Here is an 18,204-nt window from a genome sequence, read left to right on the forward strand (position 1 = left end):
CAGTGTGGCGAGGGGGAAGCGCTCCGATCCTACTTCGCTGTCGAACGCCACCTTAAGATCGATTGACGCCAGTATGAAACGACACAAGCAGCACGGAGCCGCAGTGCGCTGATCAAAGCGTTACCAGTAACGTGTAGTAGCGTGTAACAGTATGTAAAATCCTAATAACTTCTTGTTATTAGGATTAATAAAAAGAGGCTATTTATTTATTTATGGGAATTCTTGTTGAATAAACTCTGGGCCGCCATCATTTTTCGTGACGGGCAACGGCGACAAAGTTGTAATTGATCCTATCGTTGTTGTTAGTGTCCTTTTTTGCCACAGCATCAATGACGGATGGGATAGAGACGACGGTGCTGGCAGTGAGCTACTGTCAAGGCCGAAATCTCGTAAGCAAAGAGGACAAAAAGGGAATGGAATTACATATACGAAAGTCTTTGTTTCGATCAGATATACGTCCGTGTTTATGATGTTCAAATCTTTTCTTTTATTTCGGTTAAATCGCCACAACGAGCGCACAACAAGAGGGACAATTTGTACGGTTAATTTGCAGATATGCCCGTTCCGCCGATGGTATGTACCGTATTTTTGTCAACTCAGCTACAAATACGAGACGGGCGAATGTACCCTAATCGAGTTACGCTAGAATTGTTTATTGTTGCAGTACACTGATGTGGCAGGATAGTATAGTTTTTTGCAGACGGACATTATTCCGTATACTAGTAGAGCTTCTCCTAGAAGAGTTAAACTTGCGTACAACGTACGTAAAAAAGAACTACACAGGGGAAATAATCTGATTTCGAGAACACATAGCATTAGTTACCAATAGGAACCTAAACAACAGGGCGGGAGCATTTACGTACGTCGCTGTCCATATTAAAGGTGGCGGCTAGTTCATTTACCACAAGCACAAGGCCAACAATTTTACACGATTGTAATCAGGGACGACCCGTCCATTATTGGTAGCAAAGCGAATGTAAATATGTATTATTTTTGCTTTCGATTCCTGCTGTTGCTGATCGTGGTTTCTGATATGTGTCGCAACATTCGGAGCCCTTACTGGAGACACCTCAGTATAGGCTGAAAATTGCTACCTGTACAGATAGAAAGTTGTTCGAGCTTGGTTGAACAGCGTGGGTTGCGTTTTACACGAAAAATAGATAAGTCCGGATTAAATATTTACTGCTAGTCGCGACACTTGAGTATTCGATAATTTCGTTTGAGTCAGTTGACTCCATGACTTTATAAGGCTTTACAAAATAACAATTTTCTCAAATAGCGCTCACCGATATTGGGAACATTTTTCCGGTAGACGCACAGCTTCCTGCTTTTTGTCGAGTGGCGTTTATTTTAAAAGCATCAATTGGGTCTCTTTAAAAATATGCCAGAAGCTCCACATTTGCTTCAATATAATAGCGCATTGAAGGGCAACAAATGTAAGGAAACGACCGCTTTTAAATTTGCACTACTTGCATTTTTTATATATGCTGTATGTACATCTAAAAGCTTTGTAAATATAAACTCGTCGACCTTACAAAATAAACCCTTGACAGTGTTTTAGTTCATCTTAAATAAGCAGCTATTCGCAAAGCAAAAAGAGAAGAAGAAGAAAAGTCAGAAGTATAATAACATCGTATGGTCTCAAACTAGCAGATCCATACCTTGATTTGAAAGTCCGTTTCTTCGCGAATCAAAAAATCAGCGCTAAGATTTTAGAAATGCTAAGAGTGTGAATCCACCAACACACAGATCATATGCCTTTAGTATTTTTTTCGACATTAAATGCATCATTTTTATATAAACATTTGACATTATGTTATAATGCATTAATCCATATCTGCGTTCAAGAGTTGCTAGAAAGAAATACAACTGCGCAATAGCTTGCCTTTCATTTTAAAATATATGCCCCATAAAGCCCCTTGATTGGTTGTTGACACATAACTGATGTTTCGAAGGTTGCCTGTTGTGTCAATCAGATTGTTAAATTTCGATTGGGCGGAAACGCGCCGCAGCATTTCGTATCGTTTCGTCTGGCCTTGTCTGTTATTGAATTAGCCTTTTTGCGCAAAAACCCCTAGTTAGTTAACACTTATTTATTAAAAAATTAGACTCGACCATAGCCCCGGCTACAGCTGTGAGTTAACAATTGGCCTTGTTAAATGTAAACGTAGACTGTTTCATAATATTGTACATAGCTGAACACTACTTTGAATAAATAACATAAATAGGCATTCTTAAATAACCCTAGGCAAACGAAGATGATCGTAGCCGTAAATGTGGAGACTTCCGAATTCTGTCTATGTGTTCGGCTCAAGCCAGGTGATTTTCAACGATTTTATTTTAACTGCCGAAAAAATATCCTATGATTGGTATGCGCATGCTGTGACTAACGATCCGTGGTCTTGTGGCAGAACAAGCCATATCATCTTCTGACGTCAACCAACGTTTCATGCGTGTATGGACTATAAAAGACATCGTTTTCTTACCAAGCCTGTCTAAAGTATTTCATGTGTTGCTTTGTTGGACTATATTACTGCTATCAACACTTCAAATGACGCTGAATTGGATTCTTGCTTTATTTGAAGACCAGTTGCAAGGCTGTTTCGGCAGATTTTCTGATAGTATAAACACTGGCAGGTAAAATGAATACGCCGTGCATCGACAAACTCTTGCACCAAGGTAGACGTCTACATTCTAATCTAAATGTCTTGTACAAAAACAAAACATATTCTTTTTTTTCTGCAGCTCATTTAGATTCTGAAGCCCAAAACTAATTTCACTTAATGAATCTCTCCTGAAGAAATGAATGAAGAAAAGCTCCTTTTCTCTATATGTAAATCTCAAGTTATTGACCAACAAAATAAATAGAGCTCTGTTATGGAGGATTATATAACGCGCGCCGTCTTAACTGAAAAAGAAACCGGCGAAGCATTATAGACTCGGTGCCGTTCTAACCGTCTTAATAGCTATACGGAAAATGGTGATTTGGATTCTATCTAGATAGTCAAATTTCACAATTGAAGTAGTGACTCATGACAGTTAACCTCTTAAGACCTGGTGGAAGCGAAACTTATACGTGAAAGCTGCACTAGCAGTATAATCTAGCTTTTACAATTATGGTGCTAACAGTTACAGCATGCCATGATATTCGTTTGGATAAATAAGCAAATATTTTTAACTAGGTGAACCAGCCCCAGATCTCAAGTTTGAGCAATATAATCTACCAAAAATTAAGTAACCCTAAAACGAAACTATCTAAAGAACCCAATATCTTTGATAATGCCGCACAGAGTATCTCGTTTATATAGTTTGTTGTGCCTCTCCTAGAATCGCATTTGACTATAATTCTGAGTCTGATCTGAAAAAGGGTTTCATTGAACTGCACTTTGAAAACTGGCAGGTAGGTGGCTTTTTATCATTGGTTTCGATAATTTCTCGTAAGAGTGGTATTTTTTATACTAACGATTCCATATATCTTAGTACCATATACATGCATATGTATGTGGCATTAAGAAGGTCCGATTTCGGCACTCTGCGGATGAGCCGTTTCTGCTAAACATCCCCCTAACTTGATGGCTACTCCGCAGCGCCGTATCAGTCCGATCACCTTTTACCTCAAGTCCATGAAAGGCCTAGATTTTACGCTACAGGCCTATTAAGACTTATTTAAGAGGGAAATATTTGATCAAGGAAGATAAGGTACTCAATCTACATTTTACACCACAGCGAACAATTCACCAGTGTCATTTAGTTGTCCTCGATTGCAAACGGGGCAAAACTGACGTGCAGCTAAGACTACTCATAGCTGAAGCTTCTGATTCGCGTATTGCAAACTATATGCTGTTGGAACTCGTCTAAGCGATACATATCGGGTTGTCTGGGTTGCTATCTGCAGTGAGCAAAAAAAAATGGTGTGGCTGTCTTCACGCGCTTCTGAGGTTCCTTACGCATTCCTCAGACTGACTAACCTAAATTAGCTCTTCCTCCTGATCACAGTCCAACTGGAAAATAGAAGAAGCTGAATAATCGGCGCCTGAGAATCGCGAACCGACCATCGTAAATCGCGAGATGCTATAAACCCGAATCGTTGCAGATAGGGCTGAAAGAGTCTGCGTCACTCGACAGATAAAACGGAGCGAGTGCGTTGTCTCAAAACAAAAGTTCGCACCGCAGAACGACGCTCTCCCTTGTCAGTCCAATCGATTTACGAAACTTAAGACGGACTTGCAAGCAGCCAAGTCAGTAAAAAGGATGCTACTACAAACTACAGAAAATTAGCATATAGAAAATACTACAAATTAAAGGAATCACGATTAAAAGGACACCCCGTATTCAGGCCAATGCTTGGTAACTGAAAATCTTAGCATATAAATGAGTTGCGGTACGCTAACATTCATTACATAATTTCATAAAGTTTAATAGAAACGCTTTAATTTCGATTTCGTCCAAATTGTCCTTCTCAGTAACTCAGGAAATAAAGCGAAGGCTTGGATCTGCTTCTAATATTATTATAGAATAACAAGTCGTATTTTAGGGATATTTACTCACTCTGATATTTAGATTTGCCGAACTAGTAATCACCTGCTCTCTAACCGAAAATACGCATTAAATGATAATGTATTCACATGATGTTCCACTGAAAGGTATTTATTATCAATGGTACTTTTATAGTGGTTGTCACACAGACTGGATGGGGTCATATCGACTAAGATGATTTACAATTTACATACAATAACGTTACACGAGCCCTTATGTAGGGTTAAATATACCGACGCCGCATGTTTCACCTATTCAAGAAGCTCCTCGTGTTGCATTTGTTACCCATGTCTCTAAGAATCTATTTTGTAATTCGACAAAAATAATCGGTAAAAGAAAAAAAAACGACACATTTACAACCCACTTACGATATTTGAACCCTATCAAATAATACGATTTTTCTAGTGGTGCATACGATGTCAAGGATTGCACAGTCTGACTTAAAAAAATGTTCGCATTGGTTATAGACGTATAATTTTGCGTTCAATTTCCTTGAAGCTTGAAATTAGAGTACTCCTTCGTTAGGCCTTCGCCCGAATTTGTTAAACCTTCTCGCTTCGATAACGAAGGCTTTGTAACAGCACCTATGCTTTTTATAAACGCGATCTTATATTGTCTAGAAACAGGGTATAACAGGGTACTATAGTCTACTAAAGCAGGCATTTTAGGCATGCTAAATTTGTTCATAATGCTGTTTCTCTATTTTAGACTAATCTATTTCGAAGATCGATTGACGAACTTTAAAATGATCTAATTAATCACCGGCGATCCTTATAAGATCAACACGGTTGTTTAATTCGTTTGTATATGCGTAGAACGGAAAAATATTATTAAAAAAAAAGATTGAGACACCTAATAATTAAAAATCCGATGTCGCACTACACTCAACAACGTTATTGAACCATTGGACTTCTCACACAAATATGCGTTGACTCCCGCTGCTGAGCACTTACTCTCTAGATTGCAAATCCTTCATGAAAGAAACGCATGTCGTCAATTCAGCGTAGGAATTCTTATGTGTAACCAAGTGGCAAAGGTATGTGCCATCTCTACACAAAAGTAATCGACCTTTTTATTACCTACACATACGAAACGCTTACTTCCAAAAAATGTTAATTGACGTTTCTAGATCCGAACTGAATCGTTTAGGCTTGAAGGCGCCCTTGGCGACGCTATATACTGTTACAAGTGTTTGTGCTTCTGCTCGTAATATACTAACGGAATTAGCTCAATTTTGTTGGGCATTTTCTAAACGATGGGACCGTGGAAGTCATCGCAGATCCTTGCAGCCTCCCGAAGCCCACTGAGCAATGCTCCGTGCACGGTGCTGAAATATTTACGCGACGTATGCTCGCCAGCAAAATACACGCGGGCGAGCTGGGATGACGAGGCACCGCCTGTAGGCACAAGAAAAATATTATGCATTCAACAGTTTTTGGTACTGCTTCTGGCTGAGAGATAGTCTAGAGTTCTAGACGTTGTCAAGCAGAAGAACTGTGTGTTATTAGTATATTTATAGTTACAAAGCTACGAGAAATAGACACAGAAAACGTTTTTTTTTTACTGAAAATACTCAGTGCTTACAGATCAGTAACTTCTGGCATTAATTATGTCAACACCTGCTTTGAGTCTTTCAGCTCTAACAAGTACTCTTGCATAATCTTCTATGTTTCGGGTTGCACGTCTGCTATTGCCGTTAGGCATTCCATTAGACTCATGCATCACCCAGATTCAATGAAGTTTACCATCAACGGATGATGAGGCAGACGATTCCTTCGAATCAGCAAGAAGTGCGCAAACTGGCTCAGCTAACTGATCGAAATCTTGTCCGCAAGCACCTTTTGCTACGTAAGAAAACGAGCCACGAGCATACGGGTCCTTACGCCATCTGTTAAACATTCAAAGCGCAAAAATAAATCAGTTCTACACATGAAACTATCGTTAATTCGCATATTTAAGGCTTGTATGATTTATCTATTTGTTGTACCAAAAGTGTAGTTTGTTACATACATCGTTATATACAATGATGTCAACAAGGAAAACATTGCTGGATCTGAGTTCCATAAAGCTATACAGATCTAAATAATAATAAATTCGTGGTAACGAACTGACCGAGTGACGACACTGTCCTTTGGTTGTGGTACATTTCCCAAGCCGTACATTCCCTTAAGGACTGCTACACATCGACCTACAATTACATCATCGTTCACCTATAAAGAAACATACAACCAACACTTATTGGTACTTTAAGAAGCGTCGCGCGACTTAACATTGTCATTCGCATTAATTCCATTCTTATTCCATTAAGACTGAGTGTTTTGGAAGTATCTGAAGATATCCATTCAAGAATCGAGTAATTCACAATTCGTAACTAACTAATGGTACTCCTAAAAAACATTCTTTGTTATACATACAAAAGCGCAAGGAAATTTAGCAGTAGAGTAATACAATGCTGGACAGATCAAAAGCTCAACCCTACCTCTTCCATAACGTTCGCAGCCTCTCCAGACACGATGGCAAGCAGAACAGGAACTTTGGGTGAAATAGTGAAGAACGTAAATAGTTCGCCACGTGATGCAGTCGTTGAGCCAATATGACCAAAAACTGGGAGATTCGGTTCCCAGAAAATCTTGTCAAAGGCCAATAATACTTTATTTAAATTACCGTAACCCATCTTAGCGATAGCGGCTGTCTTCCATTCAGGCAGCTGCGGGACGAAATGTACAATATTGCCCTGAGATGGATCCGCTTGTTTAAGAACCCCCAGGGGAAGGGTGCACAGCACCGCGTCCCCTCTAAAGGTTTCGAGAGGGGCCGACGTACCGTTTCCTGTTGTTTTTGTCGACTGAGCCAAAATCTACAAAGACAAATAGGTTGGTCAAATTAAAATGAAGAAGTTGCGTGCAATGAGCAGAAGATCAACGATGGCTATTTCACCTACTATATAAAGTAAAATAGCGGTAGAGCAGTACGAACACATCAAGACTCTTCAGGCCTTTCTATACTGGGCCTAATGTCTGCTACATGGAGTTCTCTTTCCCCTCCATTAAAAATATATTACTTCTAGTGAAATAGCAACCAATTGAAATTTGCATCGTACTTTCGGCGCAGCGATATCCCGATACTCAGTTCTATTATCGTTATACTAGTTAGGGATACGTACCTCAACTCCATCTTTATCGTAACGGACATGCTTGACCGCTGTGCTTAAACGGATATCCAATCCTCGGGCCATTGATATAGGAATGACTGTATATCCATTTCTACGACGAAAGGCAAAAAAGCTATTATCACGGACCTTGAAACCTTCCAATGTTAATTTTACGCCTTATTACTCTATTCTTAACATTAATTCAGCCTTAGTGAAGACTGAGTGAATGTGCCAACAATAAACAAAAAAAATACTTTTGAGCTTATTTGTTGTTAGTTGATGTTAAAATAGAGATGATGTAAAATATATGTCTAGGCCATGCCACCAATCTACCGAATAATTTTATGATCTCCTTTAAATTCTTCGTCTTGATCCCAATTGCGGAGCGAAAGGTCATCGAGTGTGGCCGAATTGGCGCTCTCTAAATTCGCAAAGTGCCAGTCCAACACCTAGAAAAAGGTAAAGAGTTGTGCCACAGCCGATGAGTTTTGTCTATTTTAAATGCTATTATATGTTTAAATGATAAATATATAATAGTAATCAAGTGTTTCCATAGTATACAAAAAGTACAAGTGAAACATAATTACTACACACGATCCGCGTCGACGTGTGCATTACCTGTCTGTCTTGAGGGCTGAGATAAACGTCACTCGGAGGTTTCTTTTCAAGTTCCTCGAGTTTGCACTCCATTTGAACGCGCTGCTCATTTAGGTTCTCCCATTCTTTGACACATTGCTTCAAATCATAAATCTTACTCCTAAAAAGCATCACTATTATGAATCATTGTCTTTCGGCAATTGGTCTACATATATGTATGTATATATGCATGAATATTTCAAACGATGGCAAAGTTGGACGAATAAAATAAAGTCAGAAATATGCGTGCTGACTGTTATGTATTAAATTATAATTTTCGGACGATTTTAACTATTAGCCACTAGTTACTATATTCCACGTTCAAATAATATTCTTACAGAACAAAACTTAGTGATATATGTTCCGAGTGGGATCAACCCATTTCCTATATTTTTTTTAATTTTATAAACGTTTAAAGTATTCATAAATATTTATTACATGATGTATCTACGCGATGAATGTCGTCTAGAAGCTTCACTAACCATTTCTTAGTTTTATGCTTGCCCGCTACACGTTACCTAAATACGTACCTAAATATAAATTCCTCATTAATAGTCCTTTGGCTTTTGGCTTCCCCAAGATCCTTCTGGGCTGCAAACATACGCGCCATATGTTCTTTCAAATTGCGCATCGCCTTTTGATTGGCCTTCATTCGTTCTTGAAGCTCAATCATGCTTTTCCAATGTTCGACCTACAAACGATCAACTTCCGCGTTATATATATATATGTATACGATATCTAATAAATTGATGCAAGATTGCTCCCTCTCTCCTTTTTTTCTAAGATGATTCGCAAGATTCATACCGATGCCGTTATGCGTTGAATAAATAAACTCAAAGACGTTAACCATTCGAAAAATTTTATTTTAAGAGAGGCCGAATCATTCACCTGCTATAGACAAACGTCCTATGCGTAATCTACCTGTTTCTCTTTGACCCGTTTCTCCTGAAGCTTAATTAGCCACTCTAGTGCCTGTCCCAGAGCGACCGGTTGATTATTTACGTAATTAAAGTCGAGTTCCTTTGACAGATAGCTCGAGGCTTCCAGTAGACGTTGAAATTCCTGGTACACCTGCATGAAACAAAATATGGGATGAACAGAATGCGGCCCCCACTAATTGTAATGATGGGTAAAGGCCAACACGATCTAGCAAACTAATAAAAAAGGCAAACAAATGCCGAGCGCACAGAACATAGAAAAACACGACGCGTAAGTCACTCAGCTTTTTAAAGATTCTATATCTTGAAAGAACATCGTTGCAAAGCTACAATGTTAAATTTCGGCGACTATTATTGGCAAGTTTACACGTACCCTAATGTCTTTTTCAGGTGATAGCTTGTTACCGGTAGGGTCAAATAGTTGGCAAAGGGCTTTCATGTCTTGCAAATCCATATTGGGAATTTGTTTTGCCAACACTGCGATCGGGTTGCCTAATAAACCAGTGACTACCATAGCTCCCAGCTCTCCAATGTAGTTGTTCCGTTTATAGGTGGCAATGCGGCCTCCCACCTATAAATATAAGCAACGTATTTCTCAGAATTAGTGAATATTCTAACCTGGTGTAGCTCTGTTGCCATCACTCCATTAGGCTATAACCAAATGCAAGACACCTACAGGGATCCTCCTAAGAGAAATTAATATAAACATCGGAATATGTTTGTATGAATAAGCAGTTTCTTATTAAGTTCACTACATCATTCTTTTAACAAGTAAGCGACACATACCTTACATCACTAAGTTGAGAAAACTTTGAGTTCAGTCTTGGCCGTTTAATAAAAAAATTGACAAAATATATTAGGTTTAAAGAATATTGCGAAATAATTGTTTGCTACTGACTCGATCTCTAGCCTCGAGAACGGTCACCTCGAAGCCAAAGTAGCTCAGTTGCTGTGCTGCCGTTATCCCTGAGATTCCAGCCCCGATAACTAGAATCTTCTTCTTCGTAGGCGGCGCAAGCACCTATAGCAAAACGAATAGATTCTAATTAACCGTTATTCTATGCAAACTTCAATGGCACCTGAATAATGCTATAAGAACTACACTGCCTATAAATATATCATTGTGAACACTAACATCAGTATTACATATATATTAGCCATGTCGCAAAGTGCACTAAATAAAAAAACTTTCAAGGAACTTTCGTACCAAGTTACTGAACTTTTCCATGCCAACAAAAGCATGAAAAAACTACCGTGTGTAATGACATTAACATTGTGTCGAATCTACAACATTATTAAACAAATATTACAAATGGTTAGTTTATATGAAGCTGATATGCTGTCATAGAACAAAGGTGAGTAACATAATTCGAATGGCATTGTTTATACTAGACGGGTGCAGGAACGGGAGCACCCCTTTGTGAAAGACCATACCTTTATCCGCTCAAACACGCCGAAATTAATATAGCCTTGTCTTTGTAAATAAGCAAACATCTTCTGAGCTATCGGGCGATCCATTTGCTGTGAATAGGGCGCTTCCAGTTGTTTGATCGCATTGTCTAGCAACAGTTGATGCTTTGGATTTTCCAACCATAACTGCAGTATGCGATTTCGTACGTATAGGAGTAGCTTCGTCACTTGCGCCGTATTGGCAGATGGCCTAAGGGCATCTGTAAAAAGTGCACTCTCCTGATCGGTAAGAGACTCGAACGGCAGTCGGGATTGCAAAGCCGCATATTGTAGCGGTGGCAACTGCTCAGGTGGCGTTTCAGCCATCTATTGTCAAAAAATCAGGCATGAAACGTTTCAAACGGAAAATGTTACTTCGATTGGTGCGACGCTTTTATGTTTGTATCTACAAATGTGTGAGAGAAGGTGGGTACGGACTGCAGGATATCTCGTTGCAGATTTAAGAATTACTTACTACGATTTAAGAATTAGTTACAGAATTATTTCTGAATTAATCCAGTGTGATATTTTTTCCACTTATTTACGACAGTTACACATCTCTCCCGTAGCTTTGTAACCTTTATAATAGGCTCTTACAAGCTAAAACTACTGAGAAAAATGACGGAATTCTTATAGCGGCTTAAACCGTTATTAACAAATTCGGTCATGTATTAAAAATTTGGCACCTTTGTTGTTCATAGTTAAATGGATCAGACAAGCATATTACTTGTATATTTCATTTATAGTGATAACAAACTCCTTTGTAATCAACGTGGCCGAGTAAATTTTTGATGTAAAATCAGCCATTCGGTGTCCCCATTTGTTGTGATTTGAGAAAGGGTAAGTTATAAAATTGACCCAGGGTGGCCCTCGGATGGAAACTAAAGCTCAGTACAAGACAACAAAATAAGAAACTTAAATCGTCACCTTGTATATTCCCCATAATCTTAAAAAGATAAGGTAGTAACCTATTGTTATCTATGAACGGTGCAGCTTTCCCTGCCTAAGCAACTGTAACTGATGTCAGAATAATATTTATCCAATCCAAAAAAATAAAACTTACATATTTGGCCAAACGCTCTATAAATAGGCCGACATTTTACTTTTTGAGGTGTTATTGCGTTTATCTAGGAACAAATTGTATTGTATGAATATTGGCAAAAACAAAAGGCTTTGCGGTAATTTTTTAATGTAAAATAGCCCTTATCGAGTACTTGCTTGCTACCTGGAGACACCTGGCTTAAAAACTAAAAGCAAATTTTCTATATAGCACAAGTTTCCTCTTGCTAAACAGACAATACGGGCATCGAATGTCTAATTGACCTTAAGCTGGCACTGTGCATTCGCCTTGTGAGTTTAATATTTTAATTAAAATTCAACGACCGTTTTTCGTTATTGTGTCGGACGTTACACCCAACCCCCCAATATTTGCTTCATGCTACTCATGTTCTGTTTTTATAAAAGCAAAATCTAAGCATGGCCAATGTCTGTTCTGACATTTTATTGAATTACAATTGGGTGATATAACAACTCCCCGGGTGTGTGCTCTATGTTGTTTGGTCGCCAATGGTTTCCCATTAGGCATGAGCGACACCTATGCTTCATCTACTTAAAGAGCTACAAAATCACTTAGAATGTAGACAAATGATAAATTCCTTTCTGACTTTATACCTTATAATAACGTTAATTTTTTAAAGCTCAGCGGTATATATGCGCGATCATTACATACCTATGCTTATATTTAGACAACAAGATCCAGTACGTTTTGAGACAATAAATTTGAGCACTGCATCTCTAATGGCTGTCGTCGCTGCTTTTCTATCGTTGAGTTTCACTAAATTAAATCAGAGAGCTTTAAATCAAACGCATTTATTTCAAGTTATTATGAACAAAAAATAAAGGTTGACATAGGAAATGTGCATCTATTGTCGTTGAGATACACAATAGGTTGAAACTAAACAGGGCTATGGTTCCCGCCGTTCAAAAGGCTGCTCATTGGAGAGCTTTTGCCTATGATATATCTGCTCTGCGGGCACTAGAGGTAACCTACCTTGTTATCAAAGTTCCCTTAAAGATTCTTAATGCCTCACAAGGGCGGGTAAAATCGCACAAAATTTGGTCCAAGTTCACAACTTCTACTTAATTCCCTCTTTCTGCCGGCGCTTTCTGAATGAGTGAATGAATGTTTTTGTCCAAGCGCATCATTAGCGGGCGTCTGGCCGCTAGAAGAAGAGCACAAGGCAAAAGGGTTCCAACTATGAGGAGGAGTTGGGGTGAGTTTTGGAACGCTGCAGTGCGGGCTCCGCTTACCAATGAAGACATGAAACGCGGACTAAACCATCAGCTGAATACACAAAGAAACAACTTTTACGGTTGGACGGATTCTACGAAGGGCACGTTGTGAAACCGGACATTTCGGAAGAAACTCGTTGAATTCACACACAAGCTCTTTAGCGAATGCTATCTAGAACAGCGAAAGTCCCATGCGTATACGTATATATTCCATAATCTTACTAACTTCCATTCGGTCATTTCTTGTGTCTGGTTCCATTGAAAAGAATAACATTTATTGGTTTGCAAGATACCTTAGTGAGACTTGAATTGTTCGTATGTTATTTTTTTTAGTCGCACGTGCACTTTTACGCTGTGTTTTAACAATCGCACTGTGTTTTAAGAATACCGTCTAAACCATACAATCTCTATTGTTTATTATCATGATGATCGATGGCCTGGGGACCACGTGTTGGGGAATACACTATTTTTATAGTTTACTAGTACTTTATGTGCGCGTTATTTTCTTAAATCTGCTGAATAGCGATTAACCTAGCGAAGGGAACCTTCATCTGGAGGAAAGAGACCATTACGTCGTTCGTAGTTTATGTTCAAAGTTGCGAAGTCTTGTGTGCAACGCTTGAACATGTTTCGCATTGGATTTCTTCACTGGTGTGATCCAACCGAATACATAACCAAGCCGTTGTGTTTTCATATATTTAATAATAGAATGAGCAACTCACTTTTTTACACACGGGCATAAATAACACACGCGAATACCAACTAACTTTAATTATGTGTAAAGGTACATTAAATACAACTTTCATTGTCATTCTTTGCTATCCGTAAGGGAGACAAAAGAAATAATAATTCAGAGTATAAAGCAGTGCCGATTTGTTAACTCTAAATAATGCTTTTTGCTTGATCATAAAAATAAAGAAACTTATTCAGGTCAAATAATTATTCCTACAAGGTGCAATCAAACTTAATTGTGAACGTTTTACTAAATATATATGCGTTTTGTAAAATAAAAGTGTGATTTGGTTTCCCAGGAACTCTTCCGGTAACTGTCATAGCACTATTTTGTCGTAGCCAATAGACATTAACGATTTCAGTCCAGCTTTTTTCAGGGCTCTAATAGGGACCCATTGTCGGGAATTAAGTATATTCTAACTGATCGCTCAATTTTTAGATGATAAAAAATAGGACTTATTTCAAATACTATAATCCTTAGACATTTATTCAACGTGGATTTGACGAGTTTAATGGCAGATTGATAAATACAAGTGCATTTAAAGCTTAATTCACTCTAGAATGTGGCCATCGAGGAACCAAAAACGAATGAGAACAAAAAACACATAACAGTGAAGGATTTGGATCGACTTGTGTCCTACGAAAATAACCTAAATGCATGTAAGACATCGCACCATTACTTGTCACTCACTTCTGACATTTATTATTACAAAGTATTATTTAAAACAATTAAAAAAACTTGGTCATCCGTTACAGTGATGCGAAGTTCATTATTCTATCTGTTTTCCTGGAATCCAAAAGGTTCATGGATAAGCGTACAGCGGCATTTAAAGCTGAATTTTGACAGGGTATCAAAGCTATATAATATGTATCGATGGATATTCAAATTATAACCATCTTATGGGAATTATTTTCCCTGTAACAAACTAAGTCGGACTAATGACCCGGCAGGTTTTTAAGGTTGTTAAAGGCATTATGCTGAATATTTTGGACATGCGTACGACTTTTGACTTTTGTTCTTTAGTAATAAATAGGAATTAGACCATCAAACAATATTTCGGCGCGACTTCATCGGCGAGACAATATCCTCACTTACGTGTTTTTGAAATGTCACCCTTCTGAATCGCTCATGTGCTAAATAACTCCTAGATCTTACACATTCAACATTACCAAGGTTGCAGTATCAATAAATTAGGGAACACACAACTTTTAAGTCGAGTTTGTTTAGATATATTTTTATTTACTTTTTGTTATCCAACGCATCTTGGCATTTAGCATTGGTATCTAAGATACTTAAATATTATCGCCGCTTTAGGTGCGCGTGTTATTGGGCGGTTTACAATTTGTTGCTGCCGCAGACCAAGCTCCGCTCAACGTTGAAGGTAACGGCATCTTACACTAAAAGCTATTTTCTCATAACGCTCACTAAGAAAGACATTAGTAATATAGAAAATCCAGCCATATCCTAAATTCCTTATGAATTTAGAATAAAAAAAAGGCAGGCTTAAATATAGAGTCTTCTTGTTCTGTTAACGTATGATTAGCTTAAGGATATACAGAGGGTGAGAACAGAAATTCTAATAAAGAATATTAGATGAGTACCTGGCTTATACCGGCATTTTCTACAAATGATTAAGGCCTTTCACCCGCCCACCTCACTGGATGTTGGTGGATGCGATGATCAACGTAATGATGGACAACAGACTATCGTAATATTCCATACACTGCAAGAGGATTCTTAGATATTGCTGTGACAGCGACATCGATTTTTTTTAATTGTCCATTTATTGATCGTGTCATCGTTTGTACAGACCTCTCCTTCGTTGCATTTATAGAGTAGCCTAAAGGAGGGAAAGAAGAAGGGAGTGATAATGACTTGCTTCTTTCATCTATGAGACTAGCTCAACAGAGTAACAATAAATACTGAGCTGTTAACATCTGTAGTAACAACTCCAAGGATACGAACCTTTGACACGCGTTACATCTACGTAAGCACTCTGCTTGAATATACCGGGCGCTCTATATACCTTCCGTGGCCAATGCTCTCTTTGCTGCGATAAAGCAAGTGCGATCGTTCGTGGGTCGAAGGGATGTTTTGTAAAGGCAGATTGTTTGGTTTTCTAACTGAATTGATCAGATTGATTATCGCATATGAGGAGGTGGCGCAAACATTGTACCGCTTTGCTTGGACACCGCGCGTGATGGTGTAAAACCAAGGACTTTCTGAACGTTCTGAAAAATCAAATGTTTGAACAATGCGACAATCACGGATTGGCTTCGTTGTTAGATTTGAGACGCAAAGATAAACAAAATAAGCGTAGTTCTACCAAAATGTTAGATCAGATAAATTCTACCACTAATCAGGGATAAATTTCTATAGAAAAGTCGAAGATAATCAGGCATGATAGTTGAAAAAAGGCTCTTGATGCATCTTAATTTTTTTTTAGAAAATTTGTAATACTTGAACTATTATTTTGTAACTCAGATTCTGCCCGCAAATTATACGGCCTAGGAAGGAAATTCGACTTACCTGTCGAATTGACATTGTACAAAGGATGTAAAGGAAGATGAAGGAACAGTCAGTGAAATCGTCACCTGCCAAATTTCGATGACTCAAACCCTGGAACCAAGAGAGCGGTACAAACGGAAGTTTCGCCACAACCCGACCGTCGAAACTTTAGCAAATGGCAATGAAAAACACCGTTAGACACTGGTCAGATGATAGTATAAAACGCCATCCCTATCTCATAGGTACTGAAACGTCATGAGCCACTTCTAATGGGGGATCGTAATCTATGCGCGAACATAACTTCGCTGTACACCCTGCTTTACATTAAGAGTTAAGAATCGTAAAGTTCGCTGTAATTAAAAGAAATATTGCTTACTACGTAGAAGAGCAGACCCAACAAGCGTCATAGTATTAGAAAGAGCTGTAAAAAAAAATTGATATTGCTATTTATAGGCTATACTTATATTGAACCAACTTACATTGAGTTGAAACATGACAAAAGAGCGGTGAAAGCAATCCCAATTGCAAACATCGACTTCATCTTTACTAGGCTGAGATCACGGTTGTTGACACGAAGACGTTCTTCCTCTCGCTCGAGACGCTTCTTCTGGGCCTTGTCTACGTCAGACACTCCGGCACCGATTTCTTTTTTCTTCTCAACTAAACGAAAAACAGTTTTTTTTTCCGAACAATTTGCTTAAACGAGTATGCAAATATACACAGCTCTCAGCATGTCATGAATACAGATAGAACGCACAATATCTATCTGTATCTCTAAGCTCGTCACAAAGAGATAAAATACAACAGAATCACACTTACGAACAGCTTTCAATAAAACACTTTTGCCTTTGTATTAAAAACGACATCAGCGAAAGAATGTTCCGACGAAGCACATTTAGAACTAAGAAAAATCATATCCACATCTTACTTTTTTTGCTTTGTTTTTCTACCTCGGCCTTCAGACGTTGGTATTTTTCTGTCCGGTAAACCATGAGCCATGTTAAGCCTGAAACAGCAAGGAAATATAACAGCGAAGTGAGATGACACAATAAATAAACGAAATATTTCAATGAATAACACAGACCTTTGAATCAATTCATTACACAGATATGCTTGTAAATGCTTTACCCAGAGATTGCTCAGTTACCGAACCAAAATAATGGGTTTTATGATTAAATGTTACCGAATGAAGATAATAAGGATGTACCAATTGCTCGTTAGTCGCAATTCTCGCTTAAGTGGTTATTAGGCAGATACTAAATGAGCGCCCACCTGCGCACACATGAAATATATCTACAGAAGTAACTAAAACGTTGTTGAAACGGTGCATTGTGTTTATTCTAATGGAAATACGTTACTGTTTGTATGTATCATTTTCCTAAATTTTTTTAGTAGAAAGGGCCTGTACGTTCAGCCTTTAAAATAATGCTCCCATAATGTACGGAAGTAGAAATTGCTGTTAATAGAAATTACTGTACTTTCACTATCTACTATCAAGTAGAGGTTCAACTGCACTATTCGAAACTTAGCAAACTATGTTGTGTCGAATTATAACGACTAAGTCAGAAGGACAAAGATAAAAAGGGCCTTCCGATTGGCATGAAGAACTTCTTAGACTCGAAACGAACCTTCTCCAACAAATGCTGTGAACAAAGATATTAGAACTATCACAAGAGAATCTTGCCACATTTTCTCACTGTAAACGCCTGCCTGTTCTTAGCAGTTTTACTTTATTCTCGAAGTACTCCCCCGGCTTTCTTGTTGCTTCCAGCGCAGCTTTAACCGAATAATTCTTGTGAAGTGTCGAACACGTGATCTTTCCTCGTACCGCTGAATGGACAAATGATCTTGCTGGCTACGCTGGGCGCTGGGCATATCTGTCAGGGAATCGCCCTATGGTATCGTCTGCCGAGCTGGTTGTGTACTCACCCAGCTCACCAAATTTGAACACCGAGAAAAAA

The 18,204-nt window shown here is 38.4% G+C and overlaps 2 protein-coding genes and 1 long non-coding RNA gene across 5 annotated transcripts; 1 reads left to right on the plus strand and 2 right to left on the minus strand.

Annotated features, from left to right (window-relative positions):
- The first annotated feature begins 97 nt into the window (after positions 1-97).
- LOC147757627 (uncharacterized) lies at positions 98-6,304 on the plus strand. The gene is made up of 3 exons (XR_015321166.1): positions 98-573; positions 2,249-2,319; positions 6,174-6,304. It is a non-coding gene; the product is annotated as an uncharacterized LOC147757627 (long non-coding RNA).
- LOC111244720 (lysine-specific histone demethylase 1A-like) lies at positions 4,627-12,918 on the minus strand. 2 transcript variants are annotated; one of them, XM_022792072.2, is made up of 13 exons: positions 12,761-12,918; positions 10,696-11,037; positions 10,160-10,282; positions 9,635-9,832; positions 9,245-9,394; positions 8,854-9,014; positions 8,306-8,444; positions 8,021-8,136; positions 7,700-7,799; positions 7,016-7,393; positions 6,649-6,746; positions 6,282-6,424; positions 4,627-5,933 (listed from the first exon to the last, which is right to left on the minus strand). In XM_022792072.2, exons 2-13 carry the CDS (start codon positions 11,035-11,037, stop codon positions 5,785-5,787), a joined length of 2,097 nt encoding a protein of 698 aa, XP_022647807.1. In that variant the 5' UTR covers positions 12,761-12,918; the 3' UTR covers positions 4,627-5,784. The 2 variants fall into 2 exon arrangements, with proteins under 2 accessions (XP_022647807.1, XP_086836309.1); XM_086980183.1 differs by having other exon boundaries at positions 10,696-10,931; positions 12,761-12,893.
- A 2,023-nt stretch (positions 12,919-14,941) lies between these two features.
- Positions 14,942-18,097, minus strand: LOC111244721 (calcium load-activated calcium channel). Of its 2 annotated transcripts, none has more exons than XM_086980204.1 (6): positions 17,973-18,097; positions 17,172-17,249; positions 16,723-16,903; positions 16,265-16,409; positions 15,701-15,966; positions 14,942-15,575 (listed from the first exon to the last, which is right to left on the minus strand). In XM_086980204.1, the coding sequence occupies exons 2-5, from the start codon at positions 17,233-17,235 to the stop codon at positions 15,877-15,879; spliced, it is 480 nt and encodes a 159-aa protein (XP_086836330.1). In that variant the 5' UTR covers positions 17,236-17,249; positions 17,973-18,097; the 3' UTR covers positions 14,942-15,575; positions 15,701-15,876. The 2 variants fall into 2 exon arrangements, with proteins under 2 accessions (XP_086836330.1, XP_086836329.1); XM_086980203.1 differs by having other exon boundaries at positions 17,872-18,090.
- Positions 18,098-18,204: the final 107 nt, after the last annotated feature.

The sequence above is a fragment of the Varroa destructor genome, unplaced genomic scaffold, assembly GCF_002443255.2.
Source record: "Varroa destructor unplaced genomic scaffold, Vdes_3.0 BEIS01000002.1, whole genome shotgun sequence".
NCBI classification, from domain to species: Eukaryota; Metazoa; Arthropoda; class Arachnida; order Mesostigmata; family Varroidae; genus Varroa; species Varroa destructor.